The 20,569-nt window shown below is 28.6% G+C and overlaps 2 protein-coding genes across 4 annotated transcripts in view; both read left to right on the top strand.

Annotated features, from left to right (window-relative positions):
* Nucleotides 1-20,569, top strand: part of LOC131001622 (H/ACA ribonucleoprotein complex subunit 4) — an 806,367-nt gene that overhangs the window by 438,590 nt on the left and 347,208 nt on the right. The gene's annotated exons all lie outside the window — the stretch shown is intronic.
* LOC131002369 (uncharacterized) lies at nt 183-4,754 on the top strand. Of its 2 annotated transcripts, none has more exons than XM_057928876.1 (4): nt 183-681; nt 2,813-2,913; nt 3,879-4,004; nt 4,374-4,754. In XM_057928876.1, the coding sequence occupies exons 2-4, from the start codon at nt 2,881-2,883 to the stop codon at nt 4,548-4,550; spliced, it is 336 nt and encodes a 111-aa protein (XP_057784859.1). In that variant the 5' UTR covers nt 183-681; nt 2,813-2,880; the 3' UTR covers nt 4,551-4,754. The 2 variants fall into 2 exon arrangements, with proteins under 2 accessions (XP_057784859.1, XP_057784852.1); XM_057928869.1 differs by having other exon boundaries at nt 183-726.

The following is a 20,569-nucleotide window of genomic DNA, read 5'->3' as shown; positions in this document are numbered from 1 at the left end:
AATACAGGTAGATGCAATTTAAAGCAACGCCCATTTCGATTTTACGTTTGGAAATATTAATTGAATCATAAGTAATTACTGAGTGAAAATACAATTTTTAGATCGTGGTTACTTAAATACCGAACCGTCAAAAGATAAGCCATTTTCAGAAAATCTATCTATCAATTCTATAAAGCAATATATTTTTGAGAGCCCACAGCAATTCTCTATCCTACGTGGCGCTCTCAAAAGTCTCTATTTTGATTTATCTAATCCTGTATTATTCATTTTACATCTCAATTCTCAAGGTCTGCTAGAAAATCAATTCTGATATTCAATCATCCGTTACAAATTAGAGGCGCAATAGATCTGCAATACTTCTCAAATTTCTCTCCATCCCTCTGCAAATTTCATGCTCAATCACCGTTACAAAACTTAGATTAGCAATTGATCTGCAAATATTCTCAAATCCCTCTCCATCCGTCTGCAATCACCGTTCTCAAATCTCATCTTCCGATCATTCTTGAATCTCTCCATCCATCTGCAAATCGTTCTCAAATCCCATCTCCCGCCGTCTACAAATCCTTATCACAACAATTGATATGCTAATCTCTATATACCGGGTCTCCCACCGCTGATACATCAAAATTGGCAGGATTTGGTGCTCCATCTCCCCGCCTGATTCCGAACTATTTTTTTGAGGTAAACCCTAATCAGGTGGATCTACTCCGATTGAGGATTTTTAAGGTAAATTGCCTCATCGAGTGAAGTTCTTTAATTGATATTTGTGTTGTTTGCGCGTGTCTTTTAATTTCTATTTTTTGTTTAACTGAAGCGACGACGATGGCAACTTCTAGAAGCGCATTAGCAGCAGTTCGGCTGAGTAGATCGGCAGCATCAGCCTTTCGGGCATCCGGCGCTGGTCACACTCCATCCGCCGCCCTCCAATCGACCCGCCCCCGATCTCGCTGCTCCTATCGCGCTCCCGTGCCCTAATGTCCCCCGGTGGCAGCAACATATCTTTTGTCACTCTTTTCTCTGCGTCATGCCTCAATCGCGTAGCATCCTGCCCTACTCTAACTCTTCTTCGCAGGTGCGTCGATTTTGCTGGTTATTGATTTCATTTTTTCCTATGACGTAGAAACTGAAAAAAAAAATAACAGAAGTCTGCTATCAATTTCTTTCAATGCCCTTACTTATGCATATCGACTCTTTGGATTTCATCAGGTTAAAGTTGCCTTGATTGACATGATGCTGGAAGCACTGGTCTTAACTTAACGTCAGCAGAATTGAAAGTCAAAGTGTGTCTTAATCTTCATGGTATTGTGTCTGTTGAATTAGCAACGGTAAGCTCTCAGCTCTATTGATGAATTTTATTTCTTATGCTTACTGCTGCGTAGTGGGGTTTTTTAGCAAATTACTCGAGGACCAAGCTTATTAGAAGTCTTCTCATTTTTGGTGCTTTTATTACCAATTTATTCGCTATTTTTAAAAGTGAGATGTATCATGTATATAACTGCAGTATAACAGTCAGCTGAGGCAACAAACATATTAGTCGTTATCCATAATCAAGCTCAGACTAAGACATTCCATAACCAGAGTTAGAGATAATGCATTCATCCTTGAAATAATTTAATGAGGCTGAGAAATTTTCGGGACCTTTCTGCAATTTGAGTTTCGTCAAAAACTAACATATATAAGATAGTAGAAAAGATTAATAACAGGTATATCAGATTTTTCATCCAATGGAGATGGTTTGGCCAATAAACTGTAGGTTGTATAAGATAATAACTAGATCTTAATTATCACCATAAAAGATAGATATTAAGAAAATGCTAAATTGCTAAAATGTTAGTTCTATTGGTAAAAAAGAAAGTTGTCTCTGGGTGCTAGAACTTATTTATGTGTTTATGGAATTGCACTATTGTAGCGTAATTTGATGATTGTATCAGAGTTTTATGCATGTATCTATTCTTAAGGAAAATTCTTATTGGTATATATTTTCTCGAGCAAGACTGTAAACATACATGTTATATTTGAATTTTAATTTTTTATCTACGTATTTGTGCTTCTGCTGCTGTGTGGTGGCACTGGCTTTCTTCGTGTGGATTATTTCAATTTTTTTTTCTGTTTTGAATTTTGGAATTGCTGTGAGGATTTTATAATATTGCTTTCAGATGATGGTGAAAGGCTATTTGTTATTGCTAAGTATGATGGTGATCCATATTCTGATTGATGATGAGATCCCACACACGGGAATCGGCCTAATATTACTTTCTGAAGCATTTTGGTGCATCAATGTTCATTTAGATATACTATATGATGTTTTCTATGATCATGGATGGGTGTTTCAGTGTATTATTTGACACATGTTACACATTTTGCTATTAATATTGCTTCTAATCCACTATTATATGATATAAATACTTGTCTAAATAGTTTACATGTCTTTTGCTTGGATAGTTATTCATCTTATATTTGTTTTTGTTACTTTTAAGTTATATGAAAATAAAAAGAATATGTGATTTTCGGATGTGGACAAGAAATGGGAACATCTGAACACATGCTTATCTTTTTTTATGTTTCAAATAATTGGAATATATTTTCTTACTTAAATTGGGCAGCTTCTACACTACAGGCAGAAGGTTACAGGAAGTAAACGTTTTGGGTGGCCTTATTCTTTTATTAGCATTATAATTAGATTGTATTATAACTTAGGAATGATAATGTGGTGTTCTAATAATTTGTTGGGTTATTTATGAAAATGATATATTGATTATTATAAAAACATTCGATAAGTTCCAATTCTGTGATCCAAATGGTGCCATTGCAGGGACATATGATGCACCTTTTGCTTCGCAACCAGAATAGTAATGAAGTGGCTCATAGAATCTTGCTCAGATGCACAATCTTACTCAATTTTCTAATTTTATGGTCAGATATTTGTTCCCTTGCTTTAGAATTAAGAGATGATTTGATTTCTAAGGTTTTGCCGGGAATAGAAACAATTGATGTTATGATTTGTTCAAAAATAAAAATTTTCATAATCGCTTCATCTTTCGTAAAATTATTTGATTTCTTTTGTGGTGCTTTATTTCTAACTTTTATTTGATCCCATATTTAATTAATTTAGTGATTTGGTCCCAGAACTGATGGCAGGGGAAGTAATGGAAGATTTATTTCTTTTAGTGATTTGATCTCATATTTAATTAATTTAGTGATTTAATTAATTTATTTCGTTAATTCATGTTAGGGTGGATGAAAGTCCTCTTTAAAATATTTTTTCATTTTAGTTTGACATGTAACGTAAACTTATTTAATTATAAAGTTTTCCTTCACAATCAGTTGTTTTCCTTCATAAATTTGACACTCTGATATCGGATATTAAGTTTTAGAAGTCCAAATGTCATTAATATAACAACCAAGATCACTATCTGAATGCAGTTACTACATTTGTTTAAGTAAAGAAATTATGGGGTTTAGTGCTGGCGTTTGTTTCTATCTTCCACTTTGTCATGATCTATTCCAGGACTGATCACTTCATATGTGAAAGTTTTTCAATTTCTCAGTGTTGCGTTTTGTTAATCATTTCTTTTTCTTTTTTAATTTTCTTAACTTATGGTTTTGTGGGTTCAAAACTATAATCTACAATACGTGATGTATAACCACATATTCTTACCTTATGTTTTAGACTTGGTTTGCTTCATAGTGCATCACTTTATCAAAACAACAGGAACTACGACAACACCCTAATTCGCATATTCAAGGTTTAATTTACATGTAAAGGGAGTAATTGTTCTGGAAATTAGATTAAATTGTATTTATTATTGTAGTTCTTTTTGATGAATTAATTATTTAGAAAATATAAAAATAAATGTTGTTTTAAATTTTGTGAGCAGATTGGAGACACAAATGAGAACCATGATGTACTCACCATCATGCTAGATAGACACAAGTCTTTTAAAGTCAAGGTGGGAACGAGATCTGACAATCGGGCACAATTTTCTAACATTTCTCCTGATGAGGTAAGTGTTTTTAAAATAAATAAATGTGTGGATTATATATTGGTTATTTAATAAACATCAAAAAAATTATTTGATTTTCTTTATGAAATTTCGAAAAATCGCCTCCAAATATAAGAGTTCTACTAATTCCACCGAGAAAAATGCAATGGGCGAGGTAAATACAAATATACTTTTATTATTTTTATTTTTAGACTTTATTAAAGTCATATTTAAATACAAATTGAATGATTTGACTGCTAAAAAAATTCTGGCAGATTGCTCCACCATTGATGAGGCAAGTTGTTAAACAAACTTTTACATGAATCATAGTTGATTTTTTTATCTGCAGCACGAATTAGATGACATGAGATCTATTTTGATTATATGCAGGTTATGGAAACATTGCTGCAAAAGTTTGTTGAACTAGAGCAAACAGCTAAAGACCAAGTTGCAGACAATGCAATTCCTGGTAAAGATCTGCTGGACACGATGTGTAGCTATGACACCATGATAAAAGAGTGGTTGTGTGTGGGTAGATTTGCAAGAGCGTTGGAAGCTCTTTGGTGATATGGAGGCTCACGGAGTTCATCCTTATTCGATCATATATAAAAAAGTTCCTTACAATTTGTATTATACTATGTAATATGGAAGTTTTTTTTGTCATTGTTTTTCTTATATTAGAACATAATCTTTTACCTAAAAAAAAATGAGTAAATGACATAATGTTTCTCATGGATAAAATTCTATCGAATGTAAATATTAGATTCCGCATATCAACATTTAATCATATTGGATAAATTTATCAGCATATCAACACAAGTAACTCATGCACTCTTTATCGATGGATTTGCAACTTTTAAAAATATTTCTAGGTGCAGCAAGTTACTTGAAAAATATTTTGTGGAGTATATATATTTGTGATAATGATGAATGGACAACTTCATTTTCAGCAATTGTAAGCTTTTTATCTAATAAGTCTTCTTGAAATTGATAAATGTGTTATAATTTGTCTGTAGTTGTCACGTGTTACATACGGATTCGAGTAATTATTTAAATTTGAGACGGATACGAGTATATACATTTTAGACGGGTACAAACATTTAATTATCGACATGTCTACATGGAACTTTCTTCAATTTTAAGTGTTTTGTTATTTAAACTACTCCCTCAATCCCGACTATGTCGAGACCTTTTTTTTTGGCACGAAAATTAAGAAAATAGTGTTTTGTGTGTAAGTGAAAATGTGAATAAATGGTAAATTTTTTGCCAAATAAAGAAATGTCTCAAGATAGGTGTGACGTCCAAAAAAAGAAAGTGTCTCAAGATAGGTGGGACGGGGGGAGTATTTGGATATGAGTTGTATACATTCTTGACGGGTATAGACATTTATCAACATGTCTAAATAATTATTTTTATTTTTTAATCTTTTATTTTTGTATATTAATATTTATTATGTAATTGTTCGAGTTTCTATTAAAACAGGTAAATTATGTGTGGATAGTGAACACGTATCTCTATACATTTTTATGAAAAAAACAAATAGTAAAATTATTTTTTTATATATCAAATTTAAATATGTGACTCCGATATGATATGATATGACTTCATTTACAATAACTATAAACACAATTAAAGTGATTACCCGTCGAATTTCGACGGGTTACACACTAGTATAATAAATTTCGAATGCCGTTTTACATTGAGCTAAACTAAGACGACAAATGAGCCTCGCTTATTATGTTTTATATTAAAATATTAGTATTAAATAACTTTTGTAGTAATATCTTAACAAAATATTTGCTTGTAGTAATACTTGGGCTGATCTGGGCCCACAAAACCAAAACCCAAATACATGCCCAAATCACTTGTGATTTCTTGTAAACAGAAACAAAAAACAAAACGTAACTACTAAAAAAAGAATGCAAATGTATGATATTGGGAGATGTTTGTTGGCCAATAGCTTAATTGGGCCTTGAATTTTGGGCTCTAGGTTTGAATTGAATAATATTGAAATTTGAGACCTTCAAGTTCAACCACTTCAAAGATTCGAAATTCGAATTCACTGTAATGGTATAAAATTTAAATTATAAATCAAATAAATTTATCTATTAATGTCAACTTTCACATATAATTAATGCATTCCAAGAAGAGGTGAGAAAGGGAGACAAAGGAAAGAGGAAGAAAAGAAAAAGGAAGATGGAGCTGAATTTTCACATTAATGAATTATTTGTATTTAAATTAAATTAGTTTAGTTGAACTTTAATTTTTTGAAGGAGTAATTGAACTTTAATTAGAAGACCCCATTAGCGTGGAGTTGTCAATTAACAAAGACTTATTTGGCCCATCTAAACCTATAGGTACTAATATCCATTAAATAATAAGAAAATGTTAAAGAATACGTAAAATACACCTGTGTTTCTTAAAGTATCGGTCATTTATATCTCTTACTTATATCATTATTCATATTCATTTATGCATTATGGATGGATTTGGAGTTGGATTAAAATTTTGAACACTAGCCATTACAAGCCCAGAGAAAGGGTTACTCATAAAAAGAAAAAAGACGTGGGTAATAATCCTAAGACATGTCATCAATCTATATGTATATTGTATAAAAGATTAGTACAACATTAACTTTTTACCGCCAAATTTCCTTATCGCCCATTATTCTATTTATTTAGCTCATTATTCTCTCCATATTTAACTAACTAGCCGCCATTCTCTCTCTCTCTCTATTTTTTTTTCTTTGCGTGTTTTCAATTTTTGTATCCTCTTCTTTAATTTTTTTTTTACTTTAAAATTTTTGTTTTTTTTCTAAAATTTATACAGTTTGATTAATTAAAAAATTCAATACGCGTATTAAATTAAATATCATGACAATAACTTTAATTTGATTCATAATATATAAAAAATAAATTAAAAAAATATTCAAATTAAAATTTTAAAATTAATCTCTTTCTCCCTCTTATTTTATAAAGAAAGTTAGTTTATCATTTTTTTTGCATAAAATATTTTGTGAAATCATGAAAATTATGTACATTTTATTATGCAAGACTGCAATTATTTTTATTAATCTTTTATTTCGAGTTTTTATTTTATAATATAAAAATAAAAACTATAATATAAAAATATCATGCAATGAAGGAGTTTTCTCCCTTCATTTTTTCTCTCTCTTCTCCCGTAAATTTTTTTTACTATTTTCTTCTCTTTTCTTTTTATAATTTTAATTCTATTCTAAACATTTTCAAATTTAATTTATAAAAAAAATATTCAATGTTCATCTTCAGTTTAAGTTCGTCAGAAGATCTTTAATATGATATAAAAATTATAAAAAATGAATTCAAAACGAAAAGGTTATTAAAATTTTAAAATATTTTATTTTCTTTCTATTTCTTAAAATTTTACAACTTTTTATTTATGTTTGTGTATGAAAATATTTATTTATTATTATTATGAGAAATACTCTATATTAATGTGTAATATTAATTTTCATTATAAGATAATTTAAAATAATTTAATAATTTTAATTATCATTACACTTTATACATAATTGAAAATTACGTTTTTAAATTTGGAATTTTATTGAGTAATTAGTATTTTATTTTTAAACCATATTTTGTATTTATTATATATTTTTTGTTTAATATTTATTTTTATTTATTTAAACATATAATTTAATTTCGATTTCGCCGAGCATCGCACGGATGGTCATGCTAGTTCTTTTTTTTAAAGAACAAATAATTTTAAAAATCACTTGAACCTTAAAAATATTAAACTTAGACATTAATCACATTATTATTACATTAATATATGTCACAACAAAATTTGTAGAAAAAAAAATATTCTAACAGACTGCGTGATGATAGGCTCACCCCGAGATATTTGACATTAGATATTAATAATGCAGATGCCAAAAATATATATTTGATGAGGGTTGTATTTTTTGAGCTTTGAGTTTGAAATTTCTAAAAGATACTCCCTACGTCCCGGCTATATTGAGACAAAACTTTTAGCATATAATTTTAAAAATTGATATTTAATGTGTTAATTATTTAAAACAAAAAAGAATTTTATGTGTTAATTGTGGTAAGTGATAAAGTAAAAATATGAATAAAGGGAAAACATTGTTTTGATGATAGGAACTATTGTATAATACTTCACATAAAATAATGATAATTTTGATATTTTAAAATAATGCTCTCTTCATCTCACAAGAATGTGCATCTTTTGATGACACATGTTTAATAAAATGTTAGTATCCAAAAATGATAAATGCACACTCTCGTGGACGTACGAAAATAGAAAGAAATGCAAGAGTACTCTTATTAGACGAAATGATTATTTTTTTAAAAGAAAATGACTTAAGCCTCCCTTAACCCTCTCATTAAATCAGTCATTAAACATTAACACACGCACATACCAATTTGGGAAATGATAAAATTGTGGGGGCATTGTAGTAATATAGAATCTAGATATCTGACAATTTCTTGCACTTTTGCAACGGTCCAATTGGCAAGGCTGATTGGTTTCTCAGATTTTTCTGCTGACAGATTGGCCAATGGCCACTCTCCAACCTTTACAGTTTACACATCTCTCTCTCAGTCTCTCTCTCTCACACACACACACATTCAGATCTTTATAAATTACTACTCCATGTTTCAAGTGATTATTTAATAAGCTAACTAGTCTTACAACTTTTATAACCATAATTTTAATATACATATTAATAGATTTGGGTTTAGTCTTAGGCCTATTAGAATAATGTCAAAATTTGACTAGGTTGCTTAAAAATAGTTAGGAATATCAATCTGACTGACTCATTTCGGGCTAGTTTTATTAAGTTATTTGGATATGGATTAATTGAAGTTGAAATTTTTTTGGGATAGAAGTTTATAACTCTATCTCTAAACGTTAGGATTTTGAGCTAGCTCATCGAATTAGTCAGAATCAAAATTTTATTCTAAAAAAATAATTAATATATTTTCCTTGACAATATTAATATTTGTAATAAATCAATACACGAATAAATAAGTAATATTTTAACATCGACTTACATAATACTCTCCCCTTCTCAGCTTTTAGTATTCATTTGAGAGTGACACAAATTTTAATAAAGTGGTTGAGTGTGTTGTAAGTGGAATAAGAGCATCTGCAACGGTTACACGATAGCAGCCTACTCGTGTAAGGCTGCTATCGTGTAACCGATGCAACAAACACTTACACGAGGGCTACACGTTCTATCATGTATCACTCACAACCGTTGAAAACAGGCGCGTGTTTTACACGCGCCTTTAAAAAGAAAGAAAAATTTTTGAATATTTGAAGGATTTATTTTTATTTTATTAAGTTTTATGTAATTTTTAGGATTTCAAAATTAATGCAATTTAAATTTGAAGTAAATTGTGAGATTTAAATTTATGAAATTAAACTTAAATGAAAAATGGAAAAATCAAAACTAAAACTATCATGTAAGCTATTATGTAACCCCAATGCAGCCTCTTTACACCATGTGGTCCCCCCTCATAAAGTAAGCTATCATGTAACACCAATGCGGATGCTCTAAGGGTCTTACATTTTATATGAATGTTAAATAATTAAAGTTGAATAAGAGTCTCACCTACTTTTACTAAAAATTGAAATGAATACTAAAATGTGGGACGACCAAAAAAGGAAAGATGAATACTAGAAGTTGAGACGGTTAAAAATGCAATCTTTTTATTAAATAATTATCATTTTTTTATGTCTAAATATTTTATGTTAAGTGTTAGATTAACTATAGATAAGTAAAATGATGATTATAACTTTCTAGTAATTAATCAAAATATATTTCACAAACTTTTGAAAAAAATATATTTTTCATAAGTAAAGTAATGAAGTTGAAATTAAATAACGAGAAAATTTTCATATAATCAAACGAACATATTATTTTGAGTCAACCTTATAGGATTTCGGGTTATTTTTTTGCCAATTCTATCAGGTATCGGACTATTCGATTACGTGTTGTAATTTTTATCAGATTGAAATTTTTCAACCCTAACATTCTCAGATTGGATTGACATCCTTAAAAATAAAGTTGATGTAGCGGTACCTCATATATATTTTTGTGGTTATCGTTAAATGATGTTGCGTCATCAATTCTTTAACATTCTCCCATCCATAAAAAATAGTTTATTTTTATTATTTTAAGACGTTTATAATTTTTTTTTTTAAGTTTTCTATCATATGATAGGGGTTCCTTCACTATCCATAATACACTCAATTATTTTTAGGATTTGGAATAATATTTTAATAAATTAAGGATTTGGCACACTCGTGAGTATATAAAATTGTAGCGATAGTGTGCATGTGTTGACCTAATGATAGGAGGTTAATGCTCAATAATTGAGGTCCTAGTTTCAAATCCTCTGTCGCGCGTGTAGGAATATTAAACTTAATTAATACTCGATTTGCCCGAGGATCGTTTCTTGGATTATCTTAATTCACCATTGGTAAAGCATGAATGAACGGATAGTCATTTTATCGGTGAATTATTGTTGAATTGTGAATTATACCTAGTGATTGATCGGAAAAGTGAGAGAGAATTGCTAAGTTGTTGAGAGCACAAAAGTAAAATTGCAGTAGTATTGGAAAGTAAAGATAGCGTAAATTACAGAGTGCGTGTGCATGGGTATTTATAGATTACATGCTAGGGGCAAAAGAGTAATTTCGCCTTCAAAGCATGCCTTCCGCGTGGTCGAGGGTATAATAGTAAATTTGCCCCCCAAGTGGGGGATTCCGCTACTCTTTTGATTATTTCTCTGGCGGAGGCCATTTCTCTGGCAAGGACCATTCCTCTGGCAAGAGTGACTTCTCTGGCGAAGGCCATTTCTCTGGCGAAGACCGTTTATCTGACGACATCTGTTTCTCTGGCGAGGTCCGTTTCCCCGATAAAGGTCATTCCTCTGCTCTGCGTATATTACTCCTCATCAACCATATATCGATTAAACCTAGCATGCTCCTATTAATTTAAATACTGCACCGAGGAGTTCAGAAATACCTGAAGAATTCATCAATTCGTCAATGAACAGGTCAACCAACTTCAACCCTTCATTTGAAGCATCAAACGTCCTCCAATTGTATTTTGCCTAGAAACACGATTTCTTCGTCTTCGAGAGAGCTTTTCGTGACCGTCTTTTTCACCTCAATCGGAGTTATGTAGAGGAAGTTATATGGTTGTTCTTCGGAGACTGCCAGAACTTGATTTCCTGCAAAAATCTGACTCCAGCTCTGATTTTCAGGACTGTATCCCGCTCAACCCCCGACGTCGGATGGACGACGATCTTCGAGGATTCTTCGGAGAAAAACACCCACTTAACATGCGCCGCTCAACTCTCACAAAAAGCCTAATTTTGTAATATGAAATTACATACGTCTGGTCTTTCTGTTCTAAGAGCTGAACTGTATTTATAATTATAAATATAGGATATGAGCCAGACTTATGAGTTAGGTTATTTTATCCTACTGGGCTCATGAGTCTTTGGGCCAGCCCATGGATCAAATACAAAGAATAAAGATGAGCCTCAAATGAATTACTCCCCCCGTCCCACGAATCTTGACACGTTTGATTTCGACACGAAAATTAAGAAATTATAGATTAGTGATTTAAGTGTATAGTTAATAAAGTGTAAAAGTAATAAAGTAGGAGAGAAAAGGTAATAAAAGTAAAAAAGTATAAGAGAGAATGTAATAAAAGTGATAAAGTATGATAGAGAATGTAATAAAAGTGATAAAGTATGAGAGAAAAGGTAATAATTATTACCTTATTTGGAAATATGTCAAGATTCGTGGGACGGATGGAGTAATTCTTATGATCAGCCCACATCATAATTAATTCATTCCACTAGAAAATCAATATTGACTTACCCCTTTATTGCCGATGATGAGTCGGGGCTTGCATTTAGACTTATCGAGCCCCCGTATTTAAGATATCCAACATCCATTAATTAATTAAAGCTTCTGACAGCTTATATTAATTAATTTCTTATTATTCCTTAAGTAGTACCACTCAACCTTATTATTGCACTTGAACTTAATCAACCTGCAGGGTTTAGTGCAATAAACCTTTTGAGCTCTTTAAGGGGATGTTATCATTCTATACCGGATATGGTAACCTAATACAGATATAAAATGTCATATATAAATTGGTATCACCCAAAATATAGAGTACTCAAGTTAATATGTAACTCTCACCCAAAGTAAGTCAAAGTGATACACAAATTTATATATACACCTGAAATCTTATTAGGATTTAGGTCCCGTTAAGTCACCGAAATCTTGATTCTTCACTCAGGTCAGACAGAAGAATACATCTCACTGTGATCCTATCAATACGTTTACACGTACCAGTATAGAGACAAGTAGTCAAGACAAACTACTTTCATCTATACTGCAGTTTAAAACAACAACTTGTCCTAGAGTCGTCTCGACTGTGATCAATTTTATATCTCGTAATGTTATTCCAATTATATAATCTTCTATTATCTACAATACATCATATAATCTACTTATATAGATATAATAGGACATGTATATGCAATTATGAACAATTTAGATAGGAGATTAGATAGTGAACTCAGAAAACATTGTATACAAGCATAAAATTTATTGCTTTCAGTATACAAATCCAACAACGCAGACTTTGAATTTCTTTATTTATTTATGTAATTTACTCAAAATAAAAAAATAAAAAATTACAGCGATAAGTGTTCCAAATAAATATATTATAATATGTTTCATTTAAATATCAATCAATAACATAACTGATTAATAAATGATAATTACACTGAAATGCTTTAAAAGCCAAATAGGGTTATAAATTTCCGGGCCTGAAATTTGGCTTTCGATATAGGCTTGACGTATTCTCACATAGTCGCATTTATGAATAATAAGTATTGTAACTCTGTTCTCCATAAATAAATAAATAAGAGTATATTACTTCCTCCATCTCATTATAAGTGGAATCTTTTTTTTTGGACATAAAAATTAAAAAAAAAATGTATTTTATTTGTAGATGAAAAAATAAAAAAAATATTTAATGAATAAAATTTTTACCAAAAAAAAAAAAGAGTTTCATCCATAGCGAGACGGAGATGTACTATATATCTACAAAATTGAAGCTGATAGTTAATTTCAAAATACTGAGTTTTGACATTGTCCACTTGCATTTATTTTATTAGCCTAGATGCCCACCTATGTCCTAGCGCGTGCTAACTACTTTTGAATGTATATTTTTATTGCTATAATACTTTTGTTTTGGCAATTCATGTTACATCCATTCAGAGGTCTAAATATATTTTGTTTATTTATGTAATACAACATGGAATCACGAGAAATCAATTATTTGTGTTTTGTGTTCAAGGCATGCCGCGGTGGATTTTTCTCATGTTCACATAGTTTAACTAAGGGCTCGTTTGATTTTCAGTAAAGGATTATGTAGGATAATTTGTAACCATGATATTTAGCGTGGATAATGACATATTATTAATACTGAGTTGGTGTTTGTTATCATGACTAAATACAGAATATCCTAGTTTAAGTTAATCCTAGGGGGAGGTGGTATTATTAATCCTAAGAAATCTGGATTAATAATATTGGATCGTGGGATTAAATCGGGTCATCCGCATTATTAGTAAATAATACCAAACACTAGACTGATCTGTATTAAATTAGCTAATACAATGTATTAGCCAATATCAAACACGCCCTAATTGTGTTAGAATTGTTCAAGATGTAATAATTTGGTAGTCATACATGTCCTTTCAACTTTTCGATATTTTTTACCTAATTTTTATTTCTCAATATTTTTTCACTGCAAAGTAAAAATTATTTATGTTTTTTATATATGCACCGTAATTAGTTTTTGGATATTCTCTTTCCAAATTATAGTTCTCTTATTATCAAATGTGATTTTAATAACCATCGTGCGAACCTCTCACAAAAGAAAGTATTTGGGTGTCTCAGTTTTACCTTTTAAGTTGAGTCCCATTAGCTATCAAACGTGAGTTTTTGATATCTTAGTTGTTACAATTTTTTGTGCATCGTATACTACTATATTAATTTAATCAAATGTACTTAACGTTAAGTATATTAAATCACAAAAAAATTATTTAAAATAACTCCATCATAAATGTAGTCGTTTTCTGGTTTAAAATCAGAATATATATATATATATATATATATATTGAATATTTTGTGTATATATATCCTGATTAATCAATAATTTCCTTTTTTTGTTGCCAGTAATAATGAGCTTTTCTTCTTAATCACGCATTATTACATATTGTAATTTCAATATTTAATTTATTAGATTACCAATTTCAGTAATATTATAGTACTTGTGTTTTGCACATTAGTTTTACTAACATTTTACACATTTTCTTTATTTTCAGTGAGATAAAGAGGGAGAGAAATGTCCCTTTTTTAAGTTGAGAGATGTCATTGTTTCTTTTTCTCTTTTTTCTTATCTTTTTTGTGGCCACATATTTCATTATTATTTGTGCAAAAGTATGGAACTTTCATTTTAAGTTATTTTATTTTATTTATTTATTTGGTAAAAGTTGGCAACTTTTAAAAGTAAATGAGATTTGCACTCTAACGTGACGCCGCCAACGTTGGCTTTTAACCCTCTTAATTATCGCTTCTTCCATCTCTTTTTGCATTTCCCTTAAATTCTTATAGTACTACTTTTTATTCAAGAATATCCAATTACCACTCCACATCTTGATAATGTAAATATGAAAAGTTGTTCCAAAACAGAATACTTTATAGAAATAGGAGACGTACGTATAAGACTAAAAAGTATACATTTCCTCCTAGATCTTATCCAAATAGAAGATAATTATTAAAAAAACAAATATACAGATCCTACTTTTAGATTGGAAGGATTAGATAACATTAATTTTATGAATATCTTATTGGATTGAACGATTTTAATGTTTAATTTTTGAGATAATATTATATAGAATTAATTATTGTTTTATGAGTTTTAAATTATTTTTTATGGTAAAATTAATTTTAAATAATTTTAGGTCAATAAATTTTCAGATACTCTCAAGATAATTTAATCTATATATATAATAGCTTGGATTTGTATTGTTTAGTGTATTTGGAAAGGAAGAAATAATTGTAAGTTCAACCAAGGGTCGTGGTGCGGACAAAAACTTGTTACAGAAATTAAGACGAGGCTTTGGAGTTGGAAGTCGGCCTACAAGATGACGTCGCCATCTCTGGACTTCAAAGCTTGGATGACGAAAGTTGGGATCTTGAGTTGAAGTTCCGAAAAGTCTTGCTGGCCCTATAATCTTTTCTCTTTGATTTTTGGCAGATTTGCCGACTGATGCTTTAATTGTTTTGGTACCTCTGGTACCATGATCCTTAATAAAATTGATTCCTTTACCTGATTAAAAAACAAAAAACAAAATAAATCCTATTCTATGTGGCGTCGTATAATCTCCATTCTAATTTTCCTCAATTCTCATTCATTCTTGTTTTTTTCTAAACTTTTAATCAATTTTCATATCTAAAAATCATTAATTAATTTCCATATCTAAAAATCATTATATTAATATTTCATAGATCTTGATAAATCCCTATATATATGAGGAATGTTATGCTACATACCTTATGTGAGCACCACTCGCGTTTAGCCCTCGTTAGCATTATCTTTTTTATTTTAGACATTTATTTTTATTCTAATACTTCATAAATCGTTATTAGGATCATTAATTTTATAAAGGGATTATTGCCGAAAAATGCATATAGTTTGTCAATTTTCTGTTTATAACACGACCTTATAATTTGACCAGAAAATACATCAATTTTCAATTTAATCGTAATTATAACATGATTTTATAGTCTGACCAGAAAATATACCAAATTTCAATTTATTCTCAATTATAACATGATCTTATTTTGATTATTTTTCATCATAGATGTATTAATATTTATTGTATTCATATTAAATTGTTATGTATAAAAAATTGTTAATTGATTGATTAATTTTTATAGAAATTAAGTTAGATGATTAATTATTTTATAATAATTATTTCATTATATATATATATATCAAGATATTATATAATTATCTAAAAATACATATAAATTTGATTTTAATATTCTATTAATATATTACATATATAATAAGTATTTATTTATTTAAATTATAAAATTATACAATATTAGGACCAATAAATAATTTAGGTACATATATAATAGAAACTATGTTAAAAAGTAAATAATATTATATATTATTTACATATAGATGTATATTTATCAAATATACATGTATATATATAGTATATTGTGAGATGAAAAGAAAATAAAAAATATTTAATATTCAACTTTGATATTATTATACTAAATTAATTACAATGTCATGTTATAATTGAGAATAAATTGAAACTTGATGTATTTTATGGTCAGACTATAAAGTCATGTTATAATTGCGATTAAATTGAAAATTGATGTATTTTCTAGTCAAATTATAAAGTCATGTTATAAACCAAAAAATTGATAAACTATATGTATTTTCTGGCAATAACCCCTTTTATAAATGTCTAAAACAAAAAGATAATGTTAACGATGGCTAAACGTGAGTGGTGCTCGCATAAGGTGCCCACATAAGGTATGTAGCATAACATTCCCCCCCCCCTCTCTCTCTCTCTCTCTCTATATATATATATATATATATATATATATATATATATATATATATATATAATAGCAAAATAAATTATATCCTACGTGCCGTCGTATAATCTCTCCATTCTAATTTTCCTCAATTCTCATTCATTCTTATTTTTTTTCTAAACTTTTAATCAATTTCCATATCTAAAAACCATTAAATATCTAAAAATCATTAATCAATTTTCATATCTAAAAATCATTAAATATCTAAAAAATCATTATATTAATATTTCATAGATCTTGATAAATCCTATCCTATGTGGCGTCATATAATCTCTTCATTCTAGTTTTCCACAATTCTCATTCATTCTTATTTTTTCTAAAATTTTAATCATTTTCATATCTAAAAAACATTAAATATCTAAAAATTATTATATTAATATTGGGAATCGAACTCCTCTTGATTTTAAACTCTAAACGCCATTTATTTACACACATTTGGGATATTAGGTTAATCATGTACACCTTCTAATATATAATACGGTTGTCCAATCCTATGTGACTTTTTCTCTATTTTTTGTACTTATTTTTAATCAATTTATTTATCTTAAATCTCACGTCCAAATTTTAATAAACTTCACCAATTGTAGTCATGTATTTATTAGGATCAGAAAAATCACCAACGATTAAATTTGTCAGATAATCAATTATTGTAACAACTTATATTTGACTTTTTAGATATTTATAGACTTATATGAGTTTGAGAAAAATTAGCGGATATCATTATACGTATTTTGACGATAACTGATAGTAAAAACACTTTTGAGTATGGTTTGTGAATGACTGGTATATAAATGCTAATAAGATATTCTAAAAAGATTTCATATAATGTATAATTTCTATATTTATTATAAATTAATTTTTAATCTTTTATAATTTATGCTATTTATTATAAATGTATACTTTATAATGTCCAGAAACAGACATATTGATTGTAAGCTTTTATTGAGTTAGATAAATCAATAACTATAATAATTTATATTGTTTATTTGGATATTTTATAAAAATTTAAATATGTTTGGATAATTAACGGATATTATTATATGTTTGGAAAGAGAGTTACTCTCTTTCGTATGTTTTTGTCAGTTTGGACGGGCGAATAACTAAAATTACTTTTAAATCAGGTTTGGCACGAGTAAAAATGCGTAAGTTTTAAACGAGTACATAAATTATATAGTTTTTATTATTAATGTTAGAATCCACATTTATTTTTTGTGGAAGACTTCATTAATTGTGAAATCTAAATAAAAGATTACCTATGTGAAATTTTCTCTATTTATTAATCTTTTATTATTTATTATTTATTGTTAATGTTTATTTTGAAATGTTATGAATTTTTATTGAGATAGATAACTAATTATCGTAACAACTTATATTTGATTATTTAGATATTTAATAAATTTAAGTATATTCGGATAATTAGCGGATATTACTATTTAATATTATGAATTTAGAATGAGAATGAATAGTAAAATTATTTTTAATTGAGTTTAAAACGAATAGTTCATAATTTGCAAATTGTATAATTATTAAATTTATACTTAAACTTATTAACAAAATTTATATATAATAATTAATTACCGTCAAATTTCGACGGACAACAAACTAGTTTAAAATAATCAAACATCCTAACAGGAGCATCTCATACTCTTATACAACAAATATGGTCAATATTTTTAGTACTCCTACTATTTTTTTAAATATGATCAATAGTTTTAATATGTGAATTGTATTAGTATAATTTATAACATATGAAATTAGAATAAATCTTTGATTTATATGTTTTAATTAAATCTTTGATTTGTATGTTACCATCTCGTAGAAGTAGTATCGTAGTTTGCAGGGAGTAAGATTTTTCATTTATTTAACACGAGGAAGCACTAAATTAGTCTGCCCCATTACTTCATGTCTGCAAAATAGACGTCTTGGAGGAGTGCTAAACCCACTTTTTTACAGTATTACTCTTTCCTTTTTACTTTATCCTTGACTTTTAGCATAATTTTTTTAAAAAAATTACTAATTTTCCTGAGTTTGTATCGAGATTCTCATCTGGATTGACAGTAATTACTTAAAAAACACAGCTTGATAAAATAATTTATCTAGCATTTCAAAAACCTACATTAATTTTCAGAATTACAGATGAAATTAAAGGCCTAGGGAAAATAACTAGCATGTAAAGAAGTTTTCTAATTAACAATTATCAAATTTTTACTCCTTAAAAGAATAAAATTACAAGTGATATCATAAGATTTTAAGTGATCTTTTAGCATATACAAGAAACTGCCGAATATCTTGTAAAAGTAAGTGGAGATATATTTTAATAACTGAAAATTTTAAAATAACTATAATTTTAAATTATGGCGGAAAAAAATAGCCGTTAAACTGCTCTTTTATATAATATATATATAGATATGTCACTTTCCTTTTGATTTTATTCACCCCCACTTATCTGGTGGGATGCTTAGTGCCTGATTAATTAGCGAAAAATCACTTAGTCCCCAGATTAATAAGTAACCTAATAAGTGATGAAAAATGTAGTAATTTTTCTTTTTTAAAAAGATGAGTGAACAATTTAACAAGTTTCGATAGTTTCAGTATCTTTTTTAAAAATAAATAAATTACATTGCATATTATATTATTAATAATATGCATATATATTCATAGTAAATTGTACATATTTATACAAATGGCACGCCACATAACCACTAATTAAAATTAAGGGTTAATTGCATATAAAGTACTTCATCCGTCCCACGAAATTTGAGCAGCTTTCCTTTTCGGGTTGTCCTGCAAAGTTTGAACAATTTCCTTATATGGCACAAAATACCAACTTTTTAAAACTCATGCCGAAAAAAAGTTGCTCAAGCTTCGTGGGATAGAAGGGAGTATTAAATTTTTGATAAATTTTTATTTTGTATATAAACTTTAAAAATTTTATTAAAATTATTTAATTATTAAATTTTTTCTTATTTTGCATAATCGCTCGTTTTTCTTCCAAATTTTAGGCCTAGAATGACGTCGTTTTCATCCAACTATACAATACGATGTCAGTTCTATTTTTTCACACAATCATATTTATGTCACACGGATATATTTATGCTAACTGAGTATATTTATGCAATGTCTCTACGATGAAAAATAGGTGAATATATAAAATGAGAAAAAATTATTAATTAAATAAATTTAATAAAAATTATAAAATTTATATGCAAATAAGAATTTATTAAAAATTTAATAATTTATATGCAATTAGTAGGGATGTCAATGCAGCCCGAAACCCGTGGGCCGACCAGAATAACCCGACAAAATTAGAGGGTTAGGGTTGAAAAATCGCAACCCGAAAAAACCTCCAGCCCGATTAGCCCGTACCCGACTAACTCGAAACCCGATAGGGCTAGCCCGAAAACCCGGTGGGCTGACGGAATTGTGACTGATGCATCCAGTTACAACTTCTGTTATGTTTAGATCTATGGTATTTGCTTATATATATATATATAGCCTCATTAAAAAAAAGTAAAATTAATTAGTTAGAATATATATATATATATATATATATGTGTGTGTGTGTGTGTGTGTGTGCAATCTCATTAAAAAAAGTGAAATTAATTACGGATTTTTTGTAGAAATTGATTATTAGTATCTCATTAGTTAGAAATTAATTATTAGTATCTCATTTTAAAGTGATATCAATTTTTTTTTTCTGTCAATGAGACGTGCATGGCAAATCCACTAATTATTCAGTAATAATCCAGATTGATTCTAGTGCATTGATACATGTTAAATTTTACTATCTCATTTTAAGATAATTTTGTTTATGTAATCTTGAATATCTTATATTTTTGCATTTCATGTTTTGCTATATA

Source organism: Salvia miltiorrhiza, chromosome 1 (assembly GCF_028751815.1).
Source record: "Salvia miltiorrhiza cultivar Shanhuang (shh) chromosome 1, IMPLAD_Smil_shh, whole genome shotgun sequence".
NCBI classification, from domain to species: domain Eukaryota; kingdom Viridiplantae; phylum Streptophyta; class Magnoliopsida; order Lamiales; family Lamiaceae; genus Salvia; species Salvia miltiorrhiza.
This window is presented reverse-complemented; position numbering and strand designations above follow the sequence as displayed.

What these genes read in the sequence shown, in the direction of transcription:
- LOC131002369 (XM_057928876.1), top strand. Translation starts at nt 2,881, where the DNA reads ATGCACAATCTTACTCAATTTTCTAATTTTATG. An exon ending in CTCAATTTTCTAATTTTATG is followed by an intron (nt 2,914 to 3,878) that starts GTCAGATATTTG and finishes TTTTGTGAGCAG; the next exon opens with ATTGGAGACACAAATGAGAA. An exon ending in CTAACATTTCTCCTGATGAG is followed by an intron (nt 4,005 to 4,373) that starts GTAAGTGTTTTT and finishes GATTATATGCAG; the next exon opens with GTTATGGAAACATTGCTGCA.